The 21,938-nt window shown below is 41.9% G+C and overlaps 1 protein-coding gene across 1 annotated transcript in view; it reads right to left on the bottom strand.

The window, feature by feature from the left end:
• ADGRA1 (adhesion G protein-coupled receptor A1) overlaps positions 1-21,938 on the bottom strand; it is an 847,935-nt gene that overhangs the window by 549,008 nt on the left and 276,989 nt on the right. The window contains exon 12 of the mRNA XM_077258539.1: positions 9,359-9,574. Within this exon, the coding sequence (XP_077114654.1) occupies positions 9,359-9,574 (216 nt within the window). The remainder of the gene's footprint in view (positions 1-9,358; positions 9,575-21,938) is intronic.

Raw genomic sequence — 21,938 nt, 5'->3', positions numbered from 1 at the left:
TCAGCTGAATAAGGAGTAAAAAGGTCTTAAGAAATCTCTGACTAGTAAGATGTTGCCCTGTTTATCATGCAACTCCCCAAACTACGGTACTTCCAACTTGAACTAGCACCGGAATCAGCAGTTCATATATGAGGATACAGATTTTTTTACCCTTAACTGCTTCATGTATATCGCATGACGAATACAGATATTTGGAGCGAGCTCAGGAGCTGAGCCTGCTTCACACATGACAGGTATCGGCTGTGTTATACAGTCAGCATTGATCTCTAACAGCAGCTCCAACTGCTACTGTTTAACCCCTTAAATGCCATTGTTAGTTTTTAACAGCAGTATTTAAAGGGAACCTGTCACCTGAATTTGGCGGGACCAGTTTTGGGTCATAGGGGCGGGGTTTTCGGGTGTTTGATTCACCCTTTCCTTACCCGCTGGCTGCATGCTGGCCGCAATATTGGATTGAAGTTCATTCTCTGTCCTATGGAGTACACGCCTGCGCAAGGTAATATTGCCTTGCGCTGGCGTGTACTCCGGAGGACAGAGAATGAACTTCAATCCAATATTGCAGCCAGCATGCAGCCAGCGGGTAAGGAAAGGGTGAATCAAACACCCGAAAACCCCGCCCATATGACCCAAAACTGGTCCCGCCAAATTCAGGTGACAGGTTCCCTTTAAGATGCACAATGATGCACATTAGGATGCTCATCAGACCCCCCTCAATATACTGAATGCCATCTTACATAGTTACATAGTTATTAAGGTTGAAGGAAGACTGTAAGTCCATCTAGTTCAACCCATAGCCTAACCTAACATGCCCTAACATGTTGATCCAGGGGAAGGCAAAAAAAACCCATGTGGCAAAGAGTAACTCCACCATGGGGAAAAAAATTCCTTCCCGACTCCACATACGACAATCAGACTAGTTCCCTGGATCAACGCCTTATCAAGGAATCTAGTGTATATACCCTGTAACATTATACTTTTCCAGAAAAGTATCCAGTCCCCTCTTAAATTTAATTAATGAATCACTCATTACAACATCATATGGCAGAGAGTTCCATAGTCTCACTGCTCTTACAGTAAAGAATCCGCGTCTGTTATTATGCTTAAACCTTCTTTCCTCCAGACGTAGAGGATGCCCCCTTGTCCCTGTCTCAGGTCTATGATTAAAAAGATCATCAGAAAGGTCTTTGTACTGTCCCCTCATATATTTATACATTAAAATAAGATCACCCCTTAGTATTCGTTTTTCCAAACTAAATAGCCCCAAGTGTAATAACCTATCATGGTATTGCAGACCCCCCAGTCCTCTAATAACCTTGGTCGCTCTTCTCTGCACCCGCTCCAGTTCAGCTATGTCTTTCTTATACACCGGAGACCAGAACTGTGCACAGTATTCTAAGTGTGGTCGAACTAGTGTCTTGTATAGAGTTAAAATTATGTTCTCCTCATGAGCATCTATGCCTCTTTTAATACATCCCATTATTTTATTTGCCTTTGTAGCAGCTGCCTGACACTGACCACTGAATATGAGTTTGTCATCCACCCATACACCCAGGTCTTTTTCATTGACGGTTTTGCCCAGAGTTTTAGAATTAAGCACATAGTTATACATCTTATTACTTCTACCCAAGTGCATGACCTTACATTTATCCCCATTAAAGCTCATTTGCCATTTATCAGCCCAAGCTTCTAGTTTACATAAATCATCCTGTAATATAAAATTGTCCTCCCCTGTATTGATTACCCTGCAGAGTTTAGTGTCATCTGCAAATATTGAAATTCTACTCTGAATGCCCCCTACAAGGTCATTAATAAATATGTTAAAAAGTAGAGTTCCCAATACTGACCCCTGTGGTACCCCACTGCTAACCGTGACCCAGTCCGAGTGTGCTCCATTTATAACCACCCTTTGTCTCCTATCCCTGAGCCAGCTCTCAACCCACTTGCACATATTTTCCCCTATCCCCATTACTCTCATTTTATGTATCAACCTTTTGTGTGGCACCGTATCAAAAGCTTTTGAAAAGTCCATATACACTACGTCCACTGGGTTCCCTTGGTCCAGTCCGGAACTTACCTCTTCATAGAAGCTGATCAAATTAGTCTGACATGATCGGTCCCTAGTAAACCCGTGCTGATACTGGGTCATGAGGTTATTCCTCTTCAGATACTCCAGTATAGCATCCCTTAGAATGCCCTCCAGGATTTTACCCACAGTAGAGGTTAAACTTACTGGCCTATAATTTCCGAGTTCATTTATTGTCCCCTTTTTGAATATTGGCACCACATTTGCTATACGCCAGTCCTGTTGTACAGACCCTGTTATTATGGAGTCTTTAAAGATTAAAAATAATGGTCTATCAATGACTGTACTTAGTTCCTGCAGTACTCGGGGATGTATCCCATCCGGGCCCGGAGATTTGTCAATTTTAGTTATTTTTAGATGCCGCTGTACTTCCTGCTGGGTTAAGCAGGTGACATTTAATGGGGAATTTTTATCACTAGTCGTTTTGTCTGCCATGGGATTTTCTTTTGTAAATACTGATGAAAAAAAGTCATTTAGCATATTGGCTTTTTCCTCATCCTCATCCACCATTTCACCCAGACTATTTTTAAGGGGGCCAACACTGTCATTTTTTAGTTTCTTACTATTTATATAGTTAAAGAATATTTTGGGATTATTTTTACTCTCTCTGGCAATGAGTCTCTCTGTCTCAATCTTTGCTGCCTTGATTTGCTTTTTACAGAATTTATTTAATTTTCTGTATTTATTTAATGCCTCCTCACTACCTACTTCCTTTAATTCTCTAAATGCTTTATTTTTGTCACTTATTGTGCCCCTTACAGCTCTATTTAGCCATATTGGTTTCCTCCTATTTCTAGTATGTTTATTCCCATACGGTATATACTGTGCACAGGTCCTATCCAGGATGCTAATAAATGTCTCCCATTTTCTTTGTGTATTTTTGTGTCTCAGGATATCGTCCCAGTTAATTGCACCAAGATCCTCTCTCATCCGTTGGAAATTTGCCCTCCTGAAGTTTAGTGTCCTTGTCACCCCTCTACTACACATCTTATTAAAGGTTACATGAAAACTTATTATTTTGTGATCACTATTCCCCAAGTGACCCCCAACCCTTATATTTGATATGCGGTCTGGCCTGTTGGTTAATATTAGGTCTAGCAGTGCCCCCCTCCTTGTTGGGTCCTGAACCAGTTGTGAAAGGTAATTGTCTCTCACAGTTGTCAAAAATCGATTACCTTTACTGGAACTGCAGGTTTCTGTTCCCCAATCTATTTCATGGTAGTTGAAGTCCCCCATAATAATGACTTCTCCTTGAGTCGCAGCTTCATCTATTTGCTTTACTAGGATATTCTCCATTGCTTCCATTATTTTTGGAGATTTATAACAAACCCCTATCAGTAATTTATTATTTTTTCCCCCTCCCCTTATCTCCACCCACAGGGACTCCACAATTTCATTAGATTCACCTATATTATCACGCAGGATGGGTTTTAAGGCAGATTTTACATATAGACACACCCCTCCCCCTTGGTACTCTTGTCAAGCCTACTCAGACTCTGCTTCGTGGGAGATCATGATTCTATGATTTTTTTTTCTGTATACTGTAATACTGTAGCACTGCAGTATGCAGAATGTGGGATTACAGGCTCAAGTCCACTAAGAATGCTGAATAATACAGTTGAAAGTTTAAAAAAATTCTTAAAAAATGTAAAAAAAAACCCATAAGAATTCAAAATAACCAACATTTTCTCTTTTGAAAAGATTGAAAATAAATAGTGAACATATTCAGCATCACCCTGTCTAAAAAAATCAAAATATAAGATTGTTTAAGTCATGTGGTAAACTCTGTAAAGAGAAATGAAATCACCTTCCCTGAAATGATAGAGTAAAAAGTCATCAAAACATCATATATACCTCAAAATGATACCAATATAAATGTCAGCTAGCCTTGTAAAATACCAAGTACATACACAGCTCCATTATTGGAAAAATAAAAAGTTACGCTTCTCAAAAACAGGCAACAAAAAAAGGATTTTTTTCACAAGTTTCTGAGGTTTGTTTTTCTTACTGAACTTAAAAAAAACAAAAAACAAACTTGATAATGATATAATTATACTAACCAGGAGAACCATGTTGTCAGATGTTCTTATCAAACACTTAAAACCCTAAAAACAAAACATCCCTCTCCCAGGTATGCTGGTCTCCACTTCCTTCCTCTGGGTACTCTGCCTTCTGTTGTGCTCCACGTTGGGTTTTGCAAATTTGATCTATGACATCATCTCCCTTGATGTATTTAAGCACACACACACACCTGTGTCTTGGGATTGAGACTCTATACTTCTGTTTGGTGTGCTCCACTTTCTGTGCACTCTGTCTCTGTGACCATCCAAACCTGAGACTTAAAAGATCCACCTCAGCAGGCGAGCCTAAACCCAAAACCCCAACAATAATGCAAAAACTGAAATTTTTTTTTTTTTGCACCATTTCACAGAAATTGGAGGGTTTTTTTTCCTACTTTTCAAGGGCATTACATGGTAAAGTGAATTGGGCTATACAAAACTACAACACGTCCTGTAAAAAAACAAGCCCTCGTATTGCTATGTTGACCTAAAACATTTTAAAAAAAGTTATGACTGTTGGATGGAAGGCGGAGAAAAAAATGAACTCACAAAAAAATGAAAATTGTCTGAGGAGGGAAGAGGTTAATGTTTTGCACCAGATTACTATTGACTTTACTATTACATTTCCCCTTTGCTTTCCTTACAGAGTCCAATCGGTGCTTTAGAGTCACAATAGATTGTTTTGACATCTTATTGATGTAGCTGGATACAATAAGAGGGACTCTGCTATCATACGGTGTTGAAATGACCTGGAAAGCTCATATATAGAGTTCAATGCAAAGTACATTCTTTACACCAATTTTCAGTCCTGAGAGAACATAATAGACAACATATGACTAGTGTTGAGCATTCCGATACTGCAAATATCGGGTATCGGCCGATATTCGCTGTATCGGAATTCCGATACCGAGTTCCGATATTTTTGTGATATTGGAAATCGGAATCGGAAGTTCCTATAAGTTCCCAGTCATCTTCGGCATGTGCGGTGCGTATGGTTCCCAGGGTCTGGAGGAGAGGAGACTCTCATTCAGGCCCTGGGATCCATATTCATGTAAAAAATAAAGAATAAAAATAAAAAATATGGATATACTCACCCCTCCGACGGACCCTGGCTTGCACCGGTGCAAGCGTCTTCCTCCGTTCCTAAGAATGCAGTGAATGAAGGACCTTCAATGATGTCGCGGTCACGCGACCGCTCACGTGACCGCTCATGTGACTGCGACGTCATCGAAGGTCTTTCACTTCCGATACCGATACTTTTGAATATCAGAAGGTATCGCTCAACACTACATATGACGCAAATATGACCTTGGTAGGTGCAGCAAAGCCCCATGAATGACAAACTCAGGTATGCTACATCTATATTGTCATTTTTGCATAAAGTCACGGTGCCCTGAAGGACCCATTGTCCCCTGTAGATGTTTATTTCTTTGCTTTTCCGACTATGAACTTGTTAATTTGTCACATTTTTTCATTGACTCAGGTACCCTCATAATCTGGATCAAGCTGCTCGATTTGGCATTTGTATAAGAGAAGTGGAATATTTGTCACGCTCATCAGAAATGATGCTTGACTTCATTAGCTACTGACTCATTATTACTCATTCTAATTATAGCCTGTGCATGTTAACAAAGAGAATGCTGAAAATGGAAAAAAAAAAAAAAGTTCTTCCTAAAGGTAATATCTAAAGCAGGAGTACAAATGTGTCCTTCCTTATCTTTTCTCTTGTCTTGACAAATTCCGAGATTAGTGGCGCTATATGACCACCTTTGAAAAAATACATGATTTGCGATACTCTGTCAGGAGATGTTTAGGTTGCATTGATGGTTTATTCAAAAGAATAGGAGTTGTTCTGCAGTACACAGCAGCTGCCGCTACACTTTTATTAGAACTGCAGTTTACAACTCTATTCAAAGGGGTTAAATTCATTAAGACTGGCGTAGCACACACCAGTCGTAACAAAAAGCTTGCTTGCGCCAAATTCATTAAGGTCCCCAATGCCCTTTAAGAACTCGGGTGCACCATTGCTGTGGCTTGTACCTCCCCAGCTCCAGTCGGGTGCGGTAATAACATTTCAGGTGTAAGAAATGCTGCCAGTTTTAATGAACTTGACTTGCAGCATAGCCACCACGTCCCTCCCCAGCTGGGTCCACTTAGGTAGAGTTAGCCAAATTTGGCATAAAAACATCTATTGTTCCAAAATCGTGTGCAACTCCACATTACGCAAAACAGTTTTTACCCCACTATTCTGGCAAAAACACTTTGATGGGATTGACCACAAAGTGTTTACATCCTGCTTCCACCAGAGGAAATAACGTCTGATTGGTGGAGTTGCCAGGTGTGAAAACCAGACAAACTCATACTGATGACCTAAGTCATCATTGGACTGGTGGAACGCACAGAGGTTGTGTAACCTGAGAGCAGGAAAAAAGAATAATGATCAGGGCTCTGCATATTATTGGGGTAAGCATAATGCCCCACGTATGAGCATCACCATAGTGTTATCGGTCTGCTATATGAGTTGCATTCTTGATATTTATTAGACTAATTTCTGTATACAGACTGGATAAAGTTATATATATAGGCCACTCCTTCTGGAGAGTGACATACCAGCTCTGGCTTGTCAAGGTAAGGAGGCTTATTCGCCGTGCAGTGCTCCTCTGGGAAATTTAATATGTAAATTGCCTCTTCAGAGCAACTTGAGACCTCAGTCCAGAGCCTCTCACCTAGCCAAATCAGTTCTCATGCTTTGCACTGACGAGGGCCAACAGCCCGAAACACCGTGTCTGCGAATTGAGATACTGATTTGGCTTTTATCCTAAGTCATATTACACAACTCGTTAAAGGGTTGATTGTGACTTGTAGGATCGCTGCTTCCAACAGGGGGCACTATAGAGTTCAAGTCCTCTTTTTCTCTGAAGAGGCAATTTGCATATCTAATCTTAAATATATTATTAATGAACCGAGCAGTTACATGTCGATCTGCATGAGTTGAAATTCTGAAGTTTGGCTAAAAGTAGTGTTAAAAATCACTAAAAAGAGGTATTAATTAATCAAGTTTCTGTAGGAAAGGAGATAGGTGGTATTTTGCGCTTCTGGGGTGCAACCAAGAAAGGAGTCAGAATCCAGCAACGTTGTTGACAGTGCAGTTCAATCCGAATGCATTTCAAAGTAGTACAACTTCTATTTCAAGAGAACCACAAAGATCCTTTGAAGAAGAAGTTGTAATACTTTGAAATACGGTGAGATTAAACCACACTGTCACTGTCAAGTATCTTCACTTGATCACTTGATTTCAACTCTTTTTTTCGTTGCACAAAAGTAGCACAAAATGGCTGTTATCTCCTTTCCTACATTGCTACATTGATTTTACCAACCAGAAGGTGTGCAGCAGCTACATTCCATATCAGAGTTGTATCCCACACAACCATACCAGGTGAGCAGACCCGCCATTTGAGCACCATGTTATTTTGGATAATACCATATTGCTCTTTTCTTGTTTCCTAGTTATCTTCCTAAATAGTACTCAATCCACATTGGAATTTTTTGAAAAATCAAAGATAAAAATACACCTAAGTGAGTGGAGATCAGCAGCATGGGAAGACCTTAAAGAACCTACTCGTCATTCTCACTCTTATGGTCAAATTGCCTGATATTCTCACTATGATCTACAGAATATTAATACAGGAGAATGATGTGATCCTGAATAGTGATGAGCGAGTATACTCGTTGCCCGGGTTGTCCTGAGCACACTCGGGTGGTCTCCGAGTATTTGTGAGTGCTCGGAGATTTGGTTTTCATCACCACAGCTGAATGATTTACAGCTACTAGCCAGCCTGAGTACACGTGGGGGTTGCCTGGTTGCTAGGGTATCCCCACATGTACTCAAGCTGGCTAGTAGCTGTAAATCATTCAGCTGTGGCGAACTTAATTCTCCGAGCAGTCACAAATACTCGGAGACAACCCGAGCGTGCTCAGGAAAACCCGAGCAACGAGAATACTTGCTCATCACTAATCCTGAACTTTTGATAATCATTTATACTAGCAACAATGTAAAGCAAATTGTGGAATGGTGGGAGATATTGATTATAAAGGATGAATGGCAAGATTATTGACGAATTGTCAAGAATTAAGAAACTAATTTTAAAAAATGGCAATTATTTTTTGTTTGTTTTATGTTTCAACCAATTCTTAAAAAGAACATTTCTGTAGTTCTGTTAGTGAAAATTATTCTGTATAACCTCATATTAGAAGATTATATACTTGGAAGTCCAGCAGCTCAATCCAACAATTCTTAGAAGAAAAGATAGTCATCTATAAAACACAACCCTATTGGCACTCTATATAGATTTTAATCCTCATAAAAACCAACAGGACATTACTTCATGCCATGACTTTTAAGGCATTATTCACATACTAATAGCCTTGATTGTTGCTCAGTCTATCTGAATGCATCTGTATTATTCGCTTGCCCTTTAGCTTCATGAAGGACCTATTCCTTTTTTTAAAATCATACACAGCATATGAATTTTGCTTAAAAGAAAATGATGAAATAAAGTTTAGACTAAAACATTCAGAAGTATAGCAATAAGATTTTTTCTGTTCATAGTACTTGCAATTTCACTTCCTAAGAACTTTAAGACGGAATAGATGACCAGCTATCATCCTCAAATTGACAAATTGAAAAAATGCTCTTCAAGTCAAAACTAATCATGAGGACCGTAGATTTGAATTATTGAGTCCAAAGGGGCTGTCCCGTAATAAAAAATATATCACCTAGCCACATGATAGGTCAATAATGTATGATTGCTTAGCCTGCATGCTGTGACTCCCACCAATCAATAAAAAAGGGCCCTTGTGTGACTGGAACAGTAGTGAGAAGGTGAGAAGATGCGGCCACCACACCACCACTCCATTTACACAGAAGATTTTGAGACCCCAATGCTAATGCCAGAGGTCACGTACTACCCCGTGATGTATCACCTATGATGTGGAAAGGGTAAATATGTTGTTTATGAGACAACAACATTAAAGTTCAAAGGAGCATTTCTTGGTAGACAATTAACTGGGAAGCATCAGTTGTTTTCCTCTTCATGTTATTGATATTTCATCTCTCCTACTAATGTCAAGTTCATCAACGTGATGCCATTTTCATCACCGTTACCAGATATACATCAATATGATATAATATAATATGCATTTAATGCACACTTACTTTTGCTGAGAAATTTACCAGCGAGCCGTTCAGACTGCCAGAAGTACACTTTAAAATTAAATTGTGGTTCTGAATATTCTCTGAATCTACGTCCTCATTACCATGGATCAATGATCTCTCCGAATGTGCAGATGTTCTCTGGTAGGCAACGCAAGTCATGCCAATAAAGCTTGCTGGTTTGATTAGGACAGCCTCCAGCGCGATATTAAGGGAAACCTGTCAAAACACATTGAGCTGGTCATTTGCCAAAATGTTTAAGAAATCAACACACAAAAATTACCTTATTTCTGGAAGCAACATGGACATCTGGTTCCGTAACAATCTGTTTCAGGGTGGCCAAGCAAATACTTTACCTGACTAATTACCTTCCCTTCAAATTAATAAAGCGCACACCAGTCCTAAGAATCATTCCAAGTGGCAAAAGTATCCATTAACCCACTCGTAGCCAGATGCCAGCTCCAAATTTGTTAAACACTACATTTTCATTTTCTCTACTACAGTGGTTGTAGAAGGAACGTACAGACGGGCCATGATTTTTCTCTTAACATATCCTGATATGATTGCACAAAATTACCAAATTAGAAAAAAAAATATTTTAGAATATTCTCTTAGGAAATGTTTAGGTTACAGTGGCATGTAAAAGTTTGGGCACCTCTGGTCAAAATTACTGTTATTGTAAAGAGTTAATCACTCCCATTATCTTCTGTTAGCAAATCTCATGACTGCCACATGTGCACAGTACACAGAACTAAAAAAACACAGCTCCGTACACTGTGCAGTGACTATTCTCGGGTACTGCAGTTCATCAAATGGTAACAGACTGCAGTAGCTGAGAAGGGCCACTACTTATGGAACTATCTTGGCTCCTTACAAGGTCTATGTCACAACCACGGGACATGCTTGCTGTTGGTAGTGATGGATGTTCGACCCTACCAGTATGATTTTTGTTGACATATCCCAAGGATAAGTCATCAATCTCATAACCCTAGACACACCCTTTGCCTAAATCTCGAAATCTCAGGTTTTGAAGATCTTTGTGCTATTATTCATCCTTAGGTGGAGTCCTATTTGAGCGCTGGGGTGATTCAAGCAAATGAACCCCCTATTGAGGGGATATTAAAAGTTTAGGTATTACCAATAATCTACGACATAGGGAATTTAATATTACTTTTTTAAACTTTCACCTTCTCTTGCATTCTATGCATCCAGCATTCCTGAAAACAAGTTATTTTAATGTTTACCATCTGCCTTTATCCTTTTAAGAACCCTATGGAAATATTCTTCTAATATAGGGTGTAATCTATAAAGTAAATATTAAATATATGAATCATTGGGTGTGTGCAAAAAAATGAAAGGTTAATGCAAACCAGAAGGTTATGAAAACTCCAATGGCCAGAAATGAGGAGTCAACACTGGTATTGGATTTTGCGGCTTTCTAAGGGTCTAATCAATGTCGGCAGCTCACAGTTCTAGGCATTTCGTTTTAGCAGTGCAGAGATGAAGCTGAAAAAAGAACTGCTAAGCATATCCTCTGCTTGGCTACCTCTGCCCTCTTTTATCATAATCAAAACCATACAGGCAAATGGCTCTCTGTAGTATTATGATGTGAAAACACTTTAGAGGCAAGTTACATACCATTATAGCCCAATTACCAGGTTAATTGATAGCAAGCATCAGTTAAACGACTTTGCTGAAAGTTGAGGTCAGCCAAGTTATTGCTGAAGCTGGAAAGCATCTATTGTATCATGTGCAGAAAGAATATATTGTCTGACATTTAGCTTTCCATGTCCATGAGGATACAGTGGACTCTGGTAGCCCACTAATTGTGATCAGTGTGGGTCCCAGTGGTCGAACCCCCAGTCATCAAACTTTTATTATCTATCATTTTGGGGACAAACTTTCATACTTGCTGTTACGATAAGGTACCCTGTCAACTACACAAGATACCAGACCTTTAATAAGGTTGAGCATTGATGTTGGACAATATGGTAAGGTTTATGGTTGACATTCCAGTTCTTTGTATTTGATGGAGAAATAAAATCATGTGACTCCAATGTATTGTTACCCCTTTATAAATCACTGGTGAGGCCACATCTTGAATATGGGATCCAGTTTTGGACTCCACATTTAAAAATGGATATTCGGAAGCTAGAGTCAGTGCAAAGACGGGCAACTAGGTTAATACGAAGGATGGAAGGACTTTATTATGATGAGAAGTTGGAAAAGTTGGGCTTGCTTAGATAAGAAAAAATACAGTACAATATACAGTGGCTTGCAAAAGTATTCAACCCTCCACACCACCCCATGGCATTTTATGTTTTGCTTCCTCTCAACATGGAATTTCACTTTTTTGAGGGGTTGTCTCAGTTCATGTAAATAACATGTCTGTCTACAATTGTGAACATTTAGTTTTCTTTTTATTGTGAAGCAGGGGACAAAATGAAAATAACTGTAAACTACAGTGTGCATAACTATTCGCCTCCTTAAAGTCAGTGCTTTGTAGAGCCTCTTTTTGTAGCAATTACAGGTGCAAGTCGCTGTGGATAAATCTCTATTTCACATCTTGCAACTGGGATTTTTGACCATTCCTCAAAGCAAACTTGCTCCAGATCCTTCAAGTTAGTTAGTTTCCTCTGGTGAACAGCAATCTTCAAGTCTGACCACAGATTCTCAAATGGATTAAGGTCTGGGCTTTGACTAGCCACTCCACTACATTTACACCTTTCCACTTAAACAGAAAAACTAATGGGGTACAAATGACCTGGGAGGTATATATTACTACTAACTTGAAAACAGAAACCCATTGTGTAACCCTCACTAACAGGTTATAAAACATAACTTTTATTGAATATTTAAAAAAAAGAAGATATTATAGGTGAAAGATTAAAAAGGATTAGCCCCTAATCTGCTCGCATTGCATATATCGAATAAGCAATTGCTTCTATTTATCACATGATGGCACAATAGGGTGCCATAATTGTTAGGCAGAAAAGGGTACTCAGATAAAGCATAAATTCCCCTTAAACCACTCTAGTGTTGCTTTAGCAGTATGCTTTGAGTTATTGCCTTGTTGGAAGATGAACCTCTGTCCCACTCTCAAATCACGGCAGACTCAAACAGGTTTTGCTCAAGAATATCCCTGTACTTCACACAATCCATCTTACCCTCGACTCGAACAATTTTCCATGTCCCTGCTGCCGAGAAACATCCCCACAGCATCATGCTGCCACCACCATGTTTCACTGTGGGGATGGTGTTATTGGGGTGATGGGCTGTATTGGTTTGCGGCCAGACATAGCTTTTACCTTGGTAGAGAAAAATTTCAATTTTGGTCTCATCTAACCACAGTACCTTCCTTCATATACTTGGAGAGTCTCCCACATGTCGTTTGGCATAAACAAAGCAAGTCTTACAATTGTTGTGTGTAAGTAAAAGCTTATTTTCTGCCCACTCTTCCACAAAGGCCACCTCTATGGAGTGGGCACCACACATACTGACTGGACTTCACAGCTACTGTGTGCTTTTTCAGCTTTCAACGATGGTGTATTTCTTTTTTCCCCACATACTTCAATGTGACACTGTCAGTGCTCCCTACATTACATTCCTTTGGATATAATTCTATCTCTGGCAGAGAATCTAGCATATAGACTATACAGATAGGAGCTATCCATATTGTTTCCTTGTGGAGCATACATATTCACTGACATGTTACTGCTCCCTTTAGCTTTATTCCCATAGCCACAATCCTGCTCCGAATAGGACATTAACTTTGTAGATTGCATCGGCAGGATCAATTTACATTGCTTGTATGAGGAACATACATACTTACACTGTTAGCATTTACTCTTCGTTGTCTGTTATAATTTTGCTTTCCCCCTTTGCACAACTATATCTGTGGTGCTATACTCTCATGTACTGTACTGCATTACACACATAATCATCGTGTTTTCACTTTATATCTTGGTCTTGCGGATGTGTTGTCACTTGCCTGTTGTAGTGCTCAGTTACAACCATTTTTACACACTGTTTTATATAATTATTGTAAGTATTTCTGTGATGTGTGTGCACCTATCTCTTGCAGTGCCACCATTGTGCCAACCATGCTTGGAATAAAGTTTCTTTATTTACAAGTACACTGTGATTTTTCACCAATTAGTTTGACTCTTTTTCTTTGGTATTTATGTCTTTCCAAATGGTCTTCTTTTCATAAGTCTGGCTGGTATATGTATTCATACTGCTTTGGATTCACTATTTATACATATACTATATGCCCCACCCAAGTTTATTGTCCACCTCTATATGGCATGTACGTCTTATTGTGGTCATATGAACAGATACTCCAGTCACTGTTTGGGAATGCTCCAGCTCCTTCAGGGCTTCCTTTGGTCTCTGTGCTGCCTCTCTGATTAAGGCCCTCCTTGCCCAGGCTGAGGCTATGTGCACACTTTGCGGGGTCCTCTGCAGGTTCTCCCGCAGCGGATTTGATAAATCTGCAGGGCAAAACCGCTGCGGTTATCCCTGCAGATTTATCGCGGTTTGTCTTGCGGTTTCCGCTGCGGGTTTTATTGATGCTGCATATGCAGCAATATGCAGCATCAATAGTAATGTTAAAAAAAATGGTTATATACTCACCCTCTGACGTCCCAATCTCCCCGGCGCTGCACGCGGCGGTCCGGTTCCAAAGATGCTGTGCGAGAAGGACCTTCGTGACGTCACGGTCATGTGACCGCGACGTCATCTCAGGCCCTGCTCGCACAGCAACCCTGCGACCGGACGGCCGCGTGCAGCGCTGAGAGGTGAGTATATCATTATTTTTTATTTTTATTCTTTTTTTTACACTAATATGGTTCCCAGGGCCTGGAGGAGAGTCTCCTCTCCTCCACCCCGGGTACCATCTGCACATTATCTGCTTACTTCCCGCATCGTGGGCACAGCCCCATGTGGGAAGTTAGCGGATCAATGCATTCCTATGTGTGCAAAATCGCAGCGATTCTGCACAAAAGAAGTGACATGCTGCGGAATGTAAACCGCTGCGTTTCTGACTTGTTCTTCTCAACAACTTTGTCAGTGATTTGTTTGGAGATCTCCTCGGTCTACAAGGAGTTGTTTGGAGATCTCCTTGGTCTTCATGGCATTGTTTGGAGATCTCCATGGTGTTTGGTTAGTGGTGCATCTTGCTTGTTGGTGTTGCAGCCTCTGTGGCCTTTCAGAAAAGGTGAAGTGTATATACTGACAGACCATGTGGCACTTAGATTATACACACAGGGGGATGTCTGTTGTGAATTTGCTTTTTGCTCCCTCTAGTGGTTACTAGTTTTTTGACTCTGGTTTTTCTGTCATTCCTTTTATCCGCACCTGGGTCGTTAGTTAGGGGTGTTGCTATATAAGCTCCCTGGACCTTCAGTTCAATGCCTGGCAACGTAGTTATCAGAGCTAGTCTGCTGTGCTCTTGTCTACTGATCCTGGTTCCAGTTATATCAGCTAAGTCTGCCTTTTGCTTTTTGCTATTTGTTTTGGTTTTGTATTTTTGTCCAGCTTGTTCCAAATCTATATCCTGACCTTTGCTGGAAGCTCTAGGGGGCTGGTGTTCTCCCCCCGGACCGTTAGACGGTTCGGGGGTTCTTGAATTTCCAGTGTGGATTTTGATAGGGTTTTTGTTGACCATATAAGTTACCTTTCTTTATTCTGCTATCAGTAAGCGGGCCTCTCTGTGCTAAACCTGGTTCATTTCTGTGTTTGTCATTTCCTCTTACCTCACCGTCATTATTTGTGGGGGGCTTCTATCCAGCTTTGGGGTCCCCTTCTCTGGAGGCAAGAAAGGTCTTTGTTTTCCTCTACTAGGGGTAGCTAGATTCTCCGGCTGGCGCGTGTCATCTAGAATCAACGTAGGAATGATCCCCGGCTACTTCTAGTGTTGGCGTTAGGAGTAGATATATGGTCAACCCAGTTACCACTGCCCTATGAGCTGGATTTTTGTATTCTGCAGACTTCCACGTTCCTCTGAGACCCTCGCCATTGGGGTCATAACAGTTTGCCAGGCCAGTATTAAATGTTTAATGCATTGCAGAAGAGGGATTATAAGAAAGAAGATTCTGAGTTTTTTTTTTTCTCCTTCCCCTTTACCTCAGAGTGGCTATGCTTGCTGCAGACATGAATGCCCAGACCTTGATTACAAGTGTGGACCAGCTGGCTACTCGTGTGCAGGGCATACAAGACTATGTTATCAGAAATCCTAGGTCAGAACCTAAAATACCGATTCCTGAACTGTTTTCCGGAGACAGGTTTAAGTTTAGGAATTTCGTGAATAATTGTAAATTGTTTTTGTCCCTGAGACCCTGTTCATCAGGAGATTCTGCTCAGCAAGTAAAAATTGTTATTTCGTTCTTACGGGGCGACCCTCAGGATTGGGCTTTTTCGCTGGCGCCAGGAGATCCGGCATTGGCTGATCTTGATGCGTTTTTTCTGACGCTCGGTTTACTTTATGAGGAACCCAATCTTGAGATTCAGGCAGAAAAGGCCTTGCTGTCTATGTCTCAGGGGCAGGACGAGGCTGAAGTGTATTGCCAAAAATTTCGGAAATGGTCCGTGCTGACACATTGGAACGAGTGTGCACTGGCCGCTAATTTTAGAAATGGCCTTTCTGAAGCCATTAAGAATGTTATGGTGGGTTTTCCCATTCCCACAGGTCTGAATGATACTATGGCACTGGCTATTCAAATTGACCGGCGGTTGCGGGAGCGCAAAACCGCAAATTCCCTCATGGTGTTGTCTGAACAGACACCTAATTCGGTGCAATGTGATAGAAAAACCGCAAATTCCCTCATGGTGTTGTCTGAACAGACACCTGATTTAATGCAATGTGATAGAATCCTGACTAGAAATGAGCGGAAAATTCATAGACGCCGGAATGGCTTGTGCTACTACTGTGGTGATTCTACACATGTTATCTCAGCATGCTCTAAACGTATAGCTAAGGTTGTTAGTCCTGTCACCGTTGGTAATTTGCAACCTAAATTTATTCTGTCTGTAACTTTGATTTGCTCACTGTCATCTTATCCTGTCATGGCGTTTGTAGATTCAGGTGCTGCCCTGAGTCTCATGGATCTCTCATTTGCTAAGCGCTGTGGATTTACTCTTGAACCATTAGAAAATCCTATTCCTCTTAGGGGTATTGATGCTACACCATTGGCAGCAAATAAACTGCAGTATTGGACTCAGGTTACCATGTGCATGACTCCTGAACACCGCGAGGTGATACGTTTCCTGGTTTTACATAAAATGCATGATTTGGTCGTTTTAGGGCTGCCATGGTTACAGACCCATAATCCAGTCCTGGACTGGAAGGCTATGTCAGTCTCAAGTTGGGGCTGTCGTGGTATTCATGAGGATTCCCTGCCTGTGTCTATTGCTTCTTCTACGCCTTCGGAAGTTCCGGAGTATTTGTCTGATTATCAGGATGTCTTCAGTGAGTCTGAGTCCAGTGCACTGCCCCCTCATAGGGACTGTGACTGTGCTATAGATTTGATCCCAGGCAGTAAATTTCCTAAGGGAAGACTGTTTAATCTGTCGGTACCTGAACATACCGCTATGCGTTCATATATCAAGGAGTCTCTGGAAAAAGGACATATTCGTCCGTCTTCTTCCCCTCTTGGTGCGGGATTCTTTTTTGTGGCAAAAAAGGACGGATCTTTGAGACCTTGTATTGATTATCGGCTTTTAAATAAGATCACTGTCAAATTTCAGTATCCTTTACCGCTGTTGTCTGACTTGTTTGCCCGGATTAAGGGTGCCAAGTGGTTCACCAAGATAGACCTTCGTGGTGCGTACAACCTTGTGCGCATTAAGCAAGGTGATGAATGGAAAACCGCATTCAATACGCCCGAAGGTCATTTTGAGTACTTGGTGATGCCTTTTGGGCTCTCCAATGCGCCTTCAGTTTTTCAGTCCTTTATGCATGACATTTTCCGGAAGTATCTGGATAAATTTTTGATTGTTTATCTGGATGATATTTTGGTTTTTTCTGATAATTGGGATTCGCATGTGGAGCAGGTCAGGTTGGTCTTTAAAATTTTGCGTGAAAATTCTTTGTTTGTCAAGGGCTCAAAGTGTCTCTTTGGTGTACAGAAGGTTCCCTTTTTGGGGTTCATTTTTTCCCCTTCTGCTGTGGAGATGGACCAAGTCAAGGTCCGAGCTATTCTTGATTGGACTCAGCCCTCGTCAGTTAAGAGTCTTCAGAAGTTCTTGGGCTTCGCTAACTTCTACCGTCGTTTTATCGCTAATTTTTCTAGCATTGTGAAACCTTTGACGGATATGACCAAGAAGGGCTCCGATGTAGCTAACTGGGCTCCTGCTGCTGTGGAGGCTTTCCAGGAGTTGAAACGCCGGTTTACTTCGGCGCCTGTTTTGTGCGAGCCTGACGTCTCACTTCCCTTTCAGGTTGAGGTGGATGCTTCGGAGATTGGGGCAGGGGCCGTTTTGTCGCAGAGAGGCCCTGGTTGCTCTGTTATGAAGCCTTGTGCCTTTTTCTCTAGGAAATTTTCGCCTGCCAAGCGAAATTATGATGTGGGCAATCGGGAGTTGTTGGCCATGAAATGGGCATTTGAGGAGTGGCGTCATTGGCTCGAGGGTGCTAAGCATCGTGTGGTGGTCTTGACTGATCACAAAAATCTGATGTATCTCGAGTCTGCTAAACGCCTTAATCCGAGACAGGCCCGCTGGTCATTGTTTTTCTCCCGCTTTGATTTTGTTGTCTCGTATTTACCAGGTTCAAAGAATGTGAAGGCCGATGCTCTTTCTAGGAGCTTTGTGCCTGATGCTCCTGGAGTCGCTGATCCTGTTGGTATTCTTAAAGATGGAGTTATCTTGTCAGCTATTTCTCCGGATCTGCGACGTGTGTTGCAGAGATTTCAGGCTGATAGGCCTGAGTCTTGTCCACCTGACAGACTGTTTGTCCCGGATAAGTGGACCAGCAGAGTCATTTCCGAGGTTCATTCCTCGGTGTTGGCAGGTCACCCGGGAATTTTTGGCACCAGAGATCTGGTGGCCAGGTCCTTTTGGTGGCCTTCCTTGTCAAGGGATGTGCGGTCATTTGTGCAGTCCTGTGGGACTTGTGCTCGAGCTAAGCCTTGCTGTTCTCGTGCCAGCGGTTTGCTCTTGCCCTTGCCTGTCCCGAAGAGACCTTGGACACATATCTCCATGGATTTCATTTCTGATCTTCCGCTATCTCAGGGCATGTCCGTTATCTGGGTGATATGTGATCGCTTCTCCAAGATGGTCCATTTGGTTCCTTTGCCTAAGCTGCCTTCCTCTTCCGATCTGGTTCCTGTGTTTTTCCAGAATGTGGTTCGTTTGCACAGCATCCCTGAGAATATTGTGTCAGACAGAGGATCCCAGTTCGTTTCCAGGTTCTGGCGATCCTTTTGTAGTAGGATGGGCATTGATTTGTCGTTTTCGTCTGCTTTCCATCCTCAGACTAATGGACAGACGGAGCGAACCAATCAGACTTTGGAGGCTTATTTGAGGTGTTTTGTCTCTGCTGATCAGGACGATTGGGTGACATTCTTGCCGTTGGCTGAGTTTGCCCTTAATAATCGGGCTAGTTCCGCCACCTTGGTTTCGCCTTTTTTCTGCAACTCTGGTTTCCATCCTCGCTTTTCTTCGGGTCATGTGGAGCCTTCTGACTGTCCTGGGGTGGATTCTGTGGTGGATAGGTTGCAGCAGATCTGGAATCATGTGGCGGACAACTTGAAGTTGTCACAGGAGAAGGCTCAGCGCTTTGCCAACCGCCGCCGCGGTGTGGGTCCCCGACTACGCGTTGGGGATTTGGTGTGGCTTTCTTCCCGCTTTGTTCCTATGAAGGTCTCCTCTCCCAAATTTAAACCTCGTTTTATTGGGCCTTACAAGATATTGGAAATCCTTAATCCTGTATCTTTTCGTCTGGATCTTCCTGTGTCGTTTGCTATTCACAATGTATTTCATAGGTCCTTGTTGCGGCGGTACATTGTGCCTGTAGTTCCTTCTGCTGAGCCTCCTGCTCCGGTGTTGGTTGAGGGCGAGTTGGAGTACGTGGTGGAGAAGATCTTGGATTCTCGCCTCTCCAGGCGGAGGCTTCAGTACCTGGTCAAGTGGAAGGGCTATGGTCAGGAGGATAATTCCTGGGTGGTCGCCTCTGATGTTCATGCGGCCGATTTAGTTCGTGCCTTTCATGCCGCTCATCCTGATCGCCCTGGTGGTCGTGGTGAGGGTTCGGTGACCCCTCACTAAGGGGGGGGTACTGTTGTGAATTTGCTTTTTGCTCCCTCTAGTGGTTACTAGTTTTTTGACTCTGGTTTTTCTGTCATTCCTTTTATCCGCACCTGGGTCGTTAGTTAGGGGTGTTGCTATATAAGCTCCCTGGACCTTCAGTTCAATGCCTGGCAACGTAGTTATCAGAGCTAGTCTGCTGTGCTCTTGTCTACTGATCCTGGTTCCAGTTATATCAGCTAAGTCTGCCTTTTGCTTTTTGCTATTTGTTTTGGTTTTGTATTTTTGTCCAGCTTGTTCCAAATCTATATCCTGACCTTTGCTGGAAGCTCTAGGGGGCTGGTGTTCTCCCCCCGGACCGTTAGACGGTTCGGGGGTTCTTGAATTTCCAGTGTGGATTTTGATAGGGTTTTTGTTGACCATATAAGTTACCTTTCTTTATTCTGCTATCAGTAAGCGGGCCTCTCTGTGCTAAACCTGGTTCATTTCTGTGTTTGTCATTTCCTCTTACCTCACCGTCATTATTTGTGGGGGGCTTCTATCCAGCTTTGGGGTCCCCTTCTCTGGAGGCAAGAAAGGTCTTTGTTTTCCTCTACTAGGGGTAGCTAGATTCTCCGGCTGGCGCGTGTCATCTAGAATCAACGTAGGAATGATCCCCGGCTACTTCTAGTGTTGGCGTTAGGAGTAGATATATGGTCAACCCAGTTACCACTGCCCTATGAGCTGGATTTTTGTATTCTGCAGACTTCCACGTTCCTCTGAGACCCTCGCCATTGGGGTCATAACAGATGTCCTGTCACTAAGCATGGAACTTATGAAGGTAATTGCTTGCATCAGAAATTTTTAGGGGCTTCATAGCAAAAGAGGTGAATACATATGCACATATTTTTTCCTCAAAAAAATATCACAGATAAAAGATACAGCCTAGCCAACTAAGGCTACTTTTACACTTCCGTCTTCTGGGCTCCATCGCAATCCATCGTAATGGGCAAAAAACGGATCCTGCAAATGTGCTTGCAGGATGCATTTTTTGCCCATAGACTTGTATTAGCGACGGATCGTGACGGATGGGCACACATCGCATCCGTCGTGCGACAGATCCGTCGTGTTTTGGCGAACGCGATGCACAAAAAAAGTTCAATGTAACTTTTTTTGTGTGACATGTCCGCCATTTCCGACCACACATGCGCGGCCGGAACTCCGCCCCCTCCTCCCCGCTCATCACAATGGGCAGCGGATGCATTATAAAACTGCATCCGCTGCCCACGTTGTGCTAAATTTAGCACAATGTCCGTCGGTACGTCGGGCCGACGGTTTGCGACGGCCCCGTACCGACGGAAGTGTGAAAGTAGCCTAACACCAGGTCAGATTACCAATGCACTTAGCAGGATGTAGCAAACCCCCATGATAAAGGCTGGGGCAGCACAGGTGTAAAATACTGATGCAAACAGCCACCCACCCATAATCCCACCAATTCATGGACTCAGGTGGCGCTTGCACAGGACGTCAGTCACACAGTTACTTCTGAGTATCCTGCTGAGTGCATTGGTAATCTGACCTGGTGTTAGTTAGGCTGTAGCTTTTTTCTGTTATGTTTTTTAACATTTTGTTCTATGTTAGCTATATTTTTTTCACTTCACTTCACCAATTTAGACCACTTAGTGCTGGTGCATCACACACAAATCGAATTACAAACACAGGTTGTAATGTAGCAAAATAGGTAAAAAGCCAAGGGGGTGAATACCTTTGCAAGCCACTTATATGTATAAATACATGTGTGGTCAATACAGAGGACTGGCACATGACTTATTCCTTCCAAAGACCATACTAAGGACCAGGGGGCATTCATTATGTTCGGAGAAAAGGTGATTCCAGCAACTAAATAGGAAATGGTTCTTTGCAGTTAGAGCAGTCAGACTGTGGAATGCCTGACCACGAGGGGTAGTAATGGCAGACACTACGACAGCTTTTATGAGGATTGTGGGTTATATATATATATATATATATATATATATATATATATATATATATATATATATATATATATATATATATATATATATATATATATCTAGAGATACAGAATGTATAACTGGTGGAGAAATATTGGACCTGATGGATCTTTGTCTTTTTTCATTCTTCACTGTATAACTATGTAACTGTGGGCCTGAGATCAGACTTAATAAATACTTTTTGATTAAGCTTGGAAAACATTTTAAGTAGGTTGTTTTATTACGATTTATTTTCATTACTAGGAAAAAAGTCTTTCACTAAACTTTACAACTGGCAATATGCAATTAAAGGGAACCTATCACCCCGTTTTTTTCGGTATGAGATA

The sequence above is a fragment of the Ranitomeya variabilis genome, chromosome 4 (genome assembly GCF_051348905.1).
Source record: "Ranitomeya variabilis isolate aRanVar5 chromosome 4, aRanVar5.hap1, whole genome shotgun sequence".
Classification (NCBI taxonomy): Eukaryota; Metazoa; Chordata; class Amphibia; order Anura; family Dendrobatidae; genus Ranitomeya; species Ranitomeya variabilis.
This window is presented reverse-complemented; position numbering and strand designations above follow the sequence as displayed.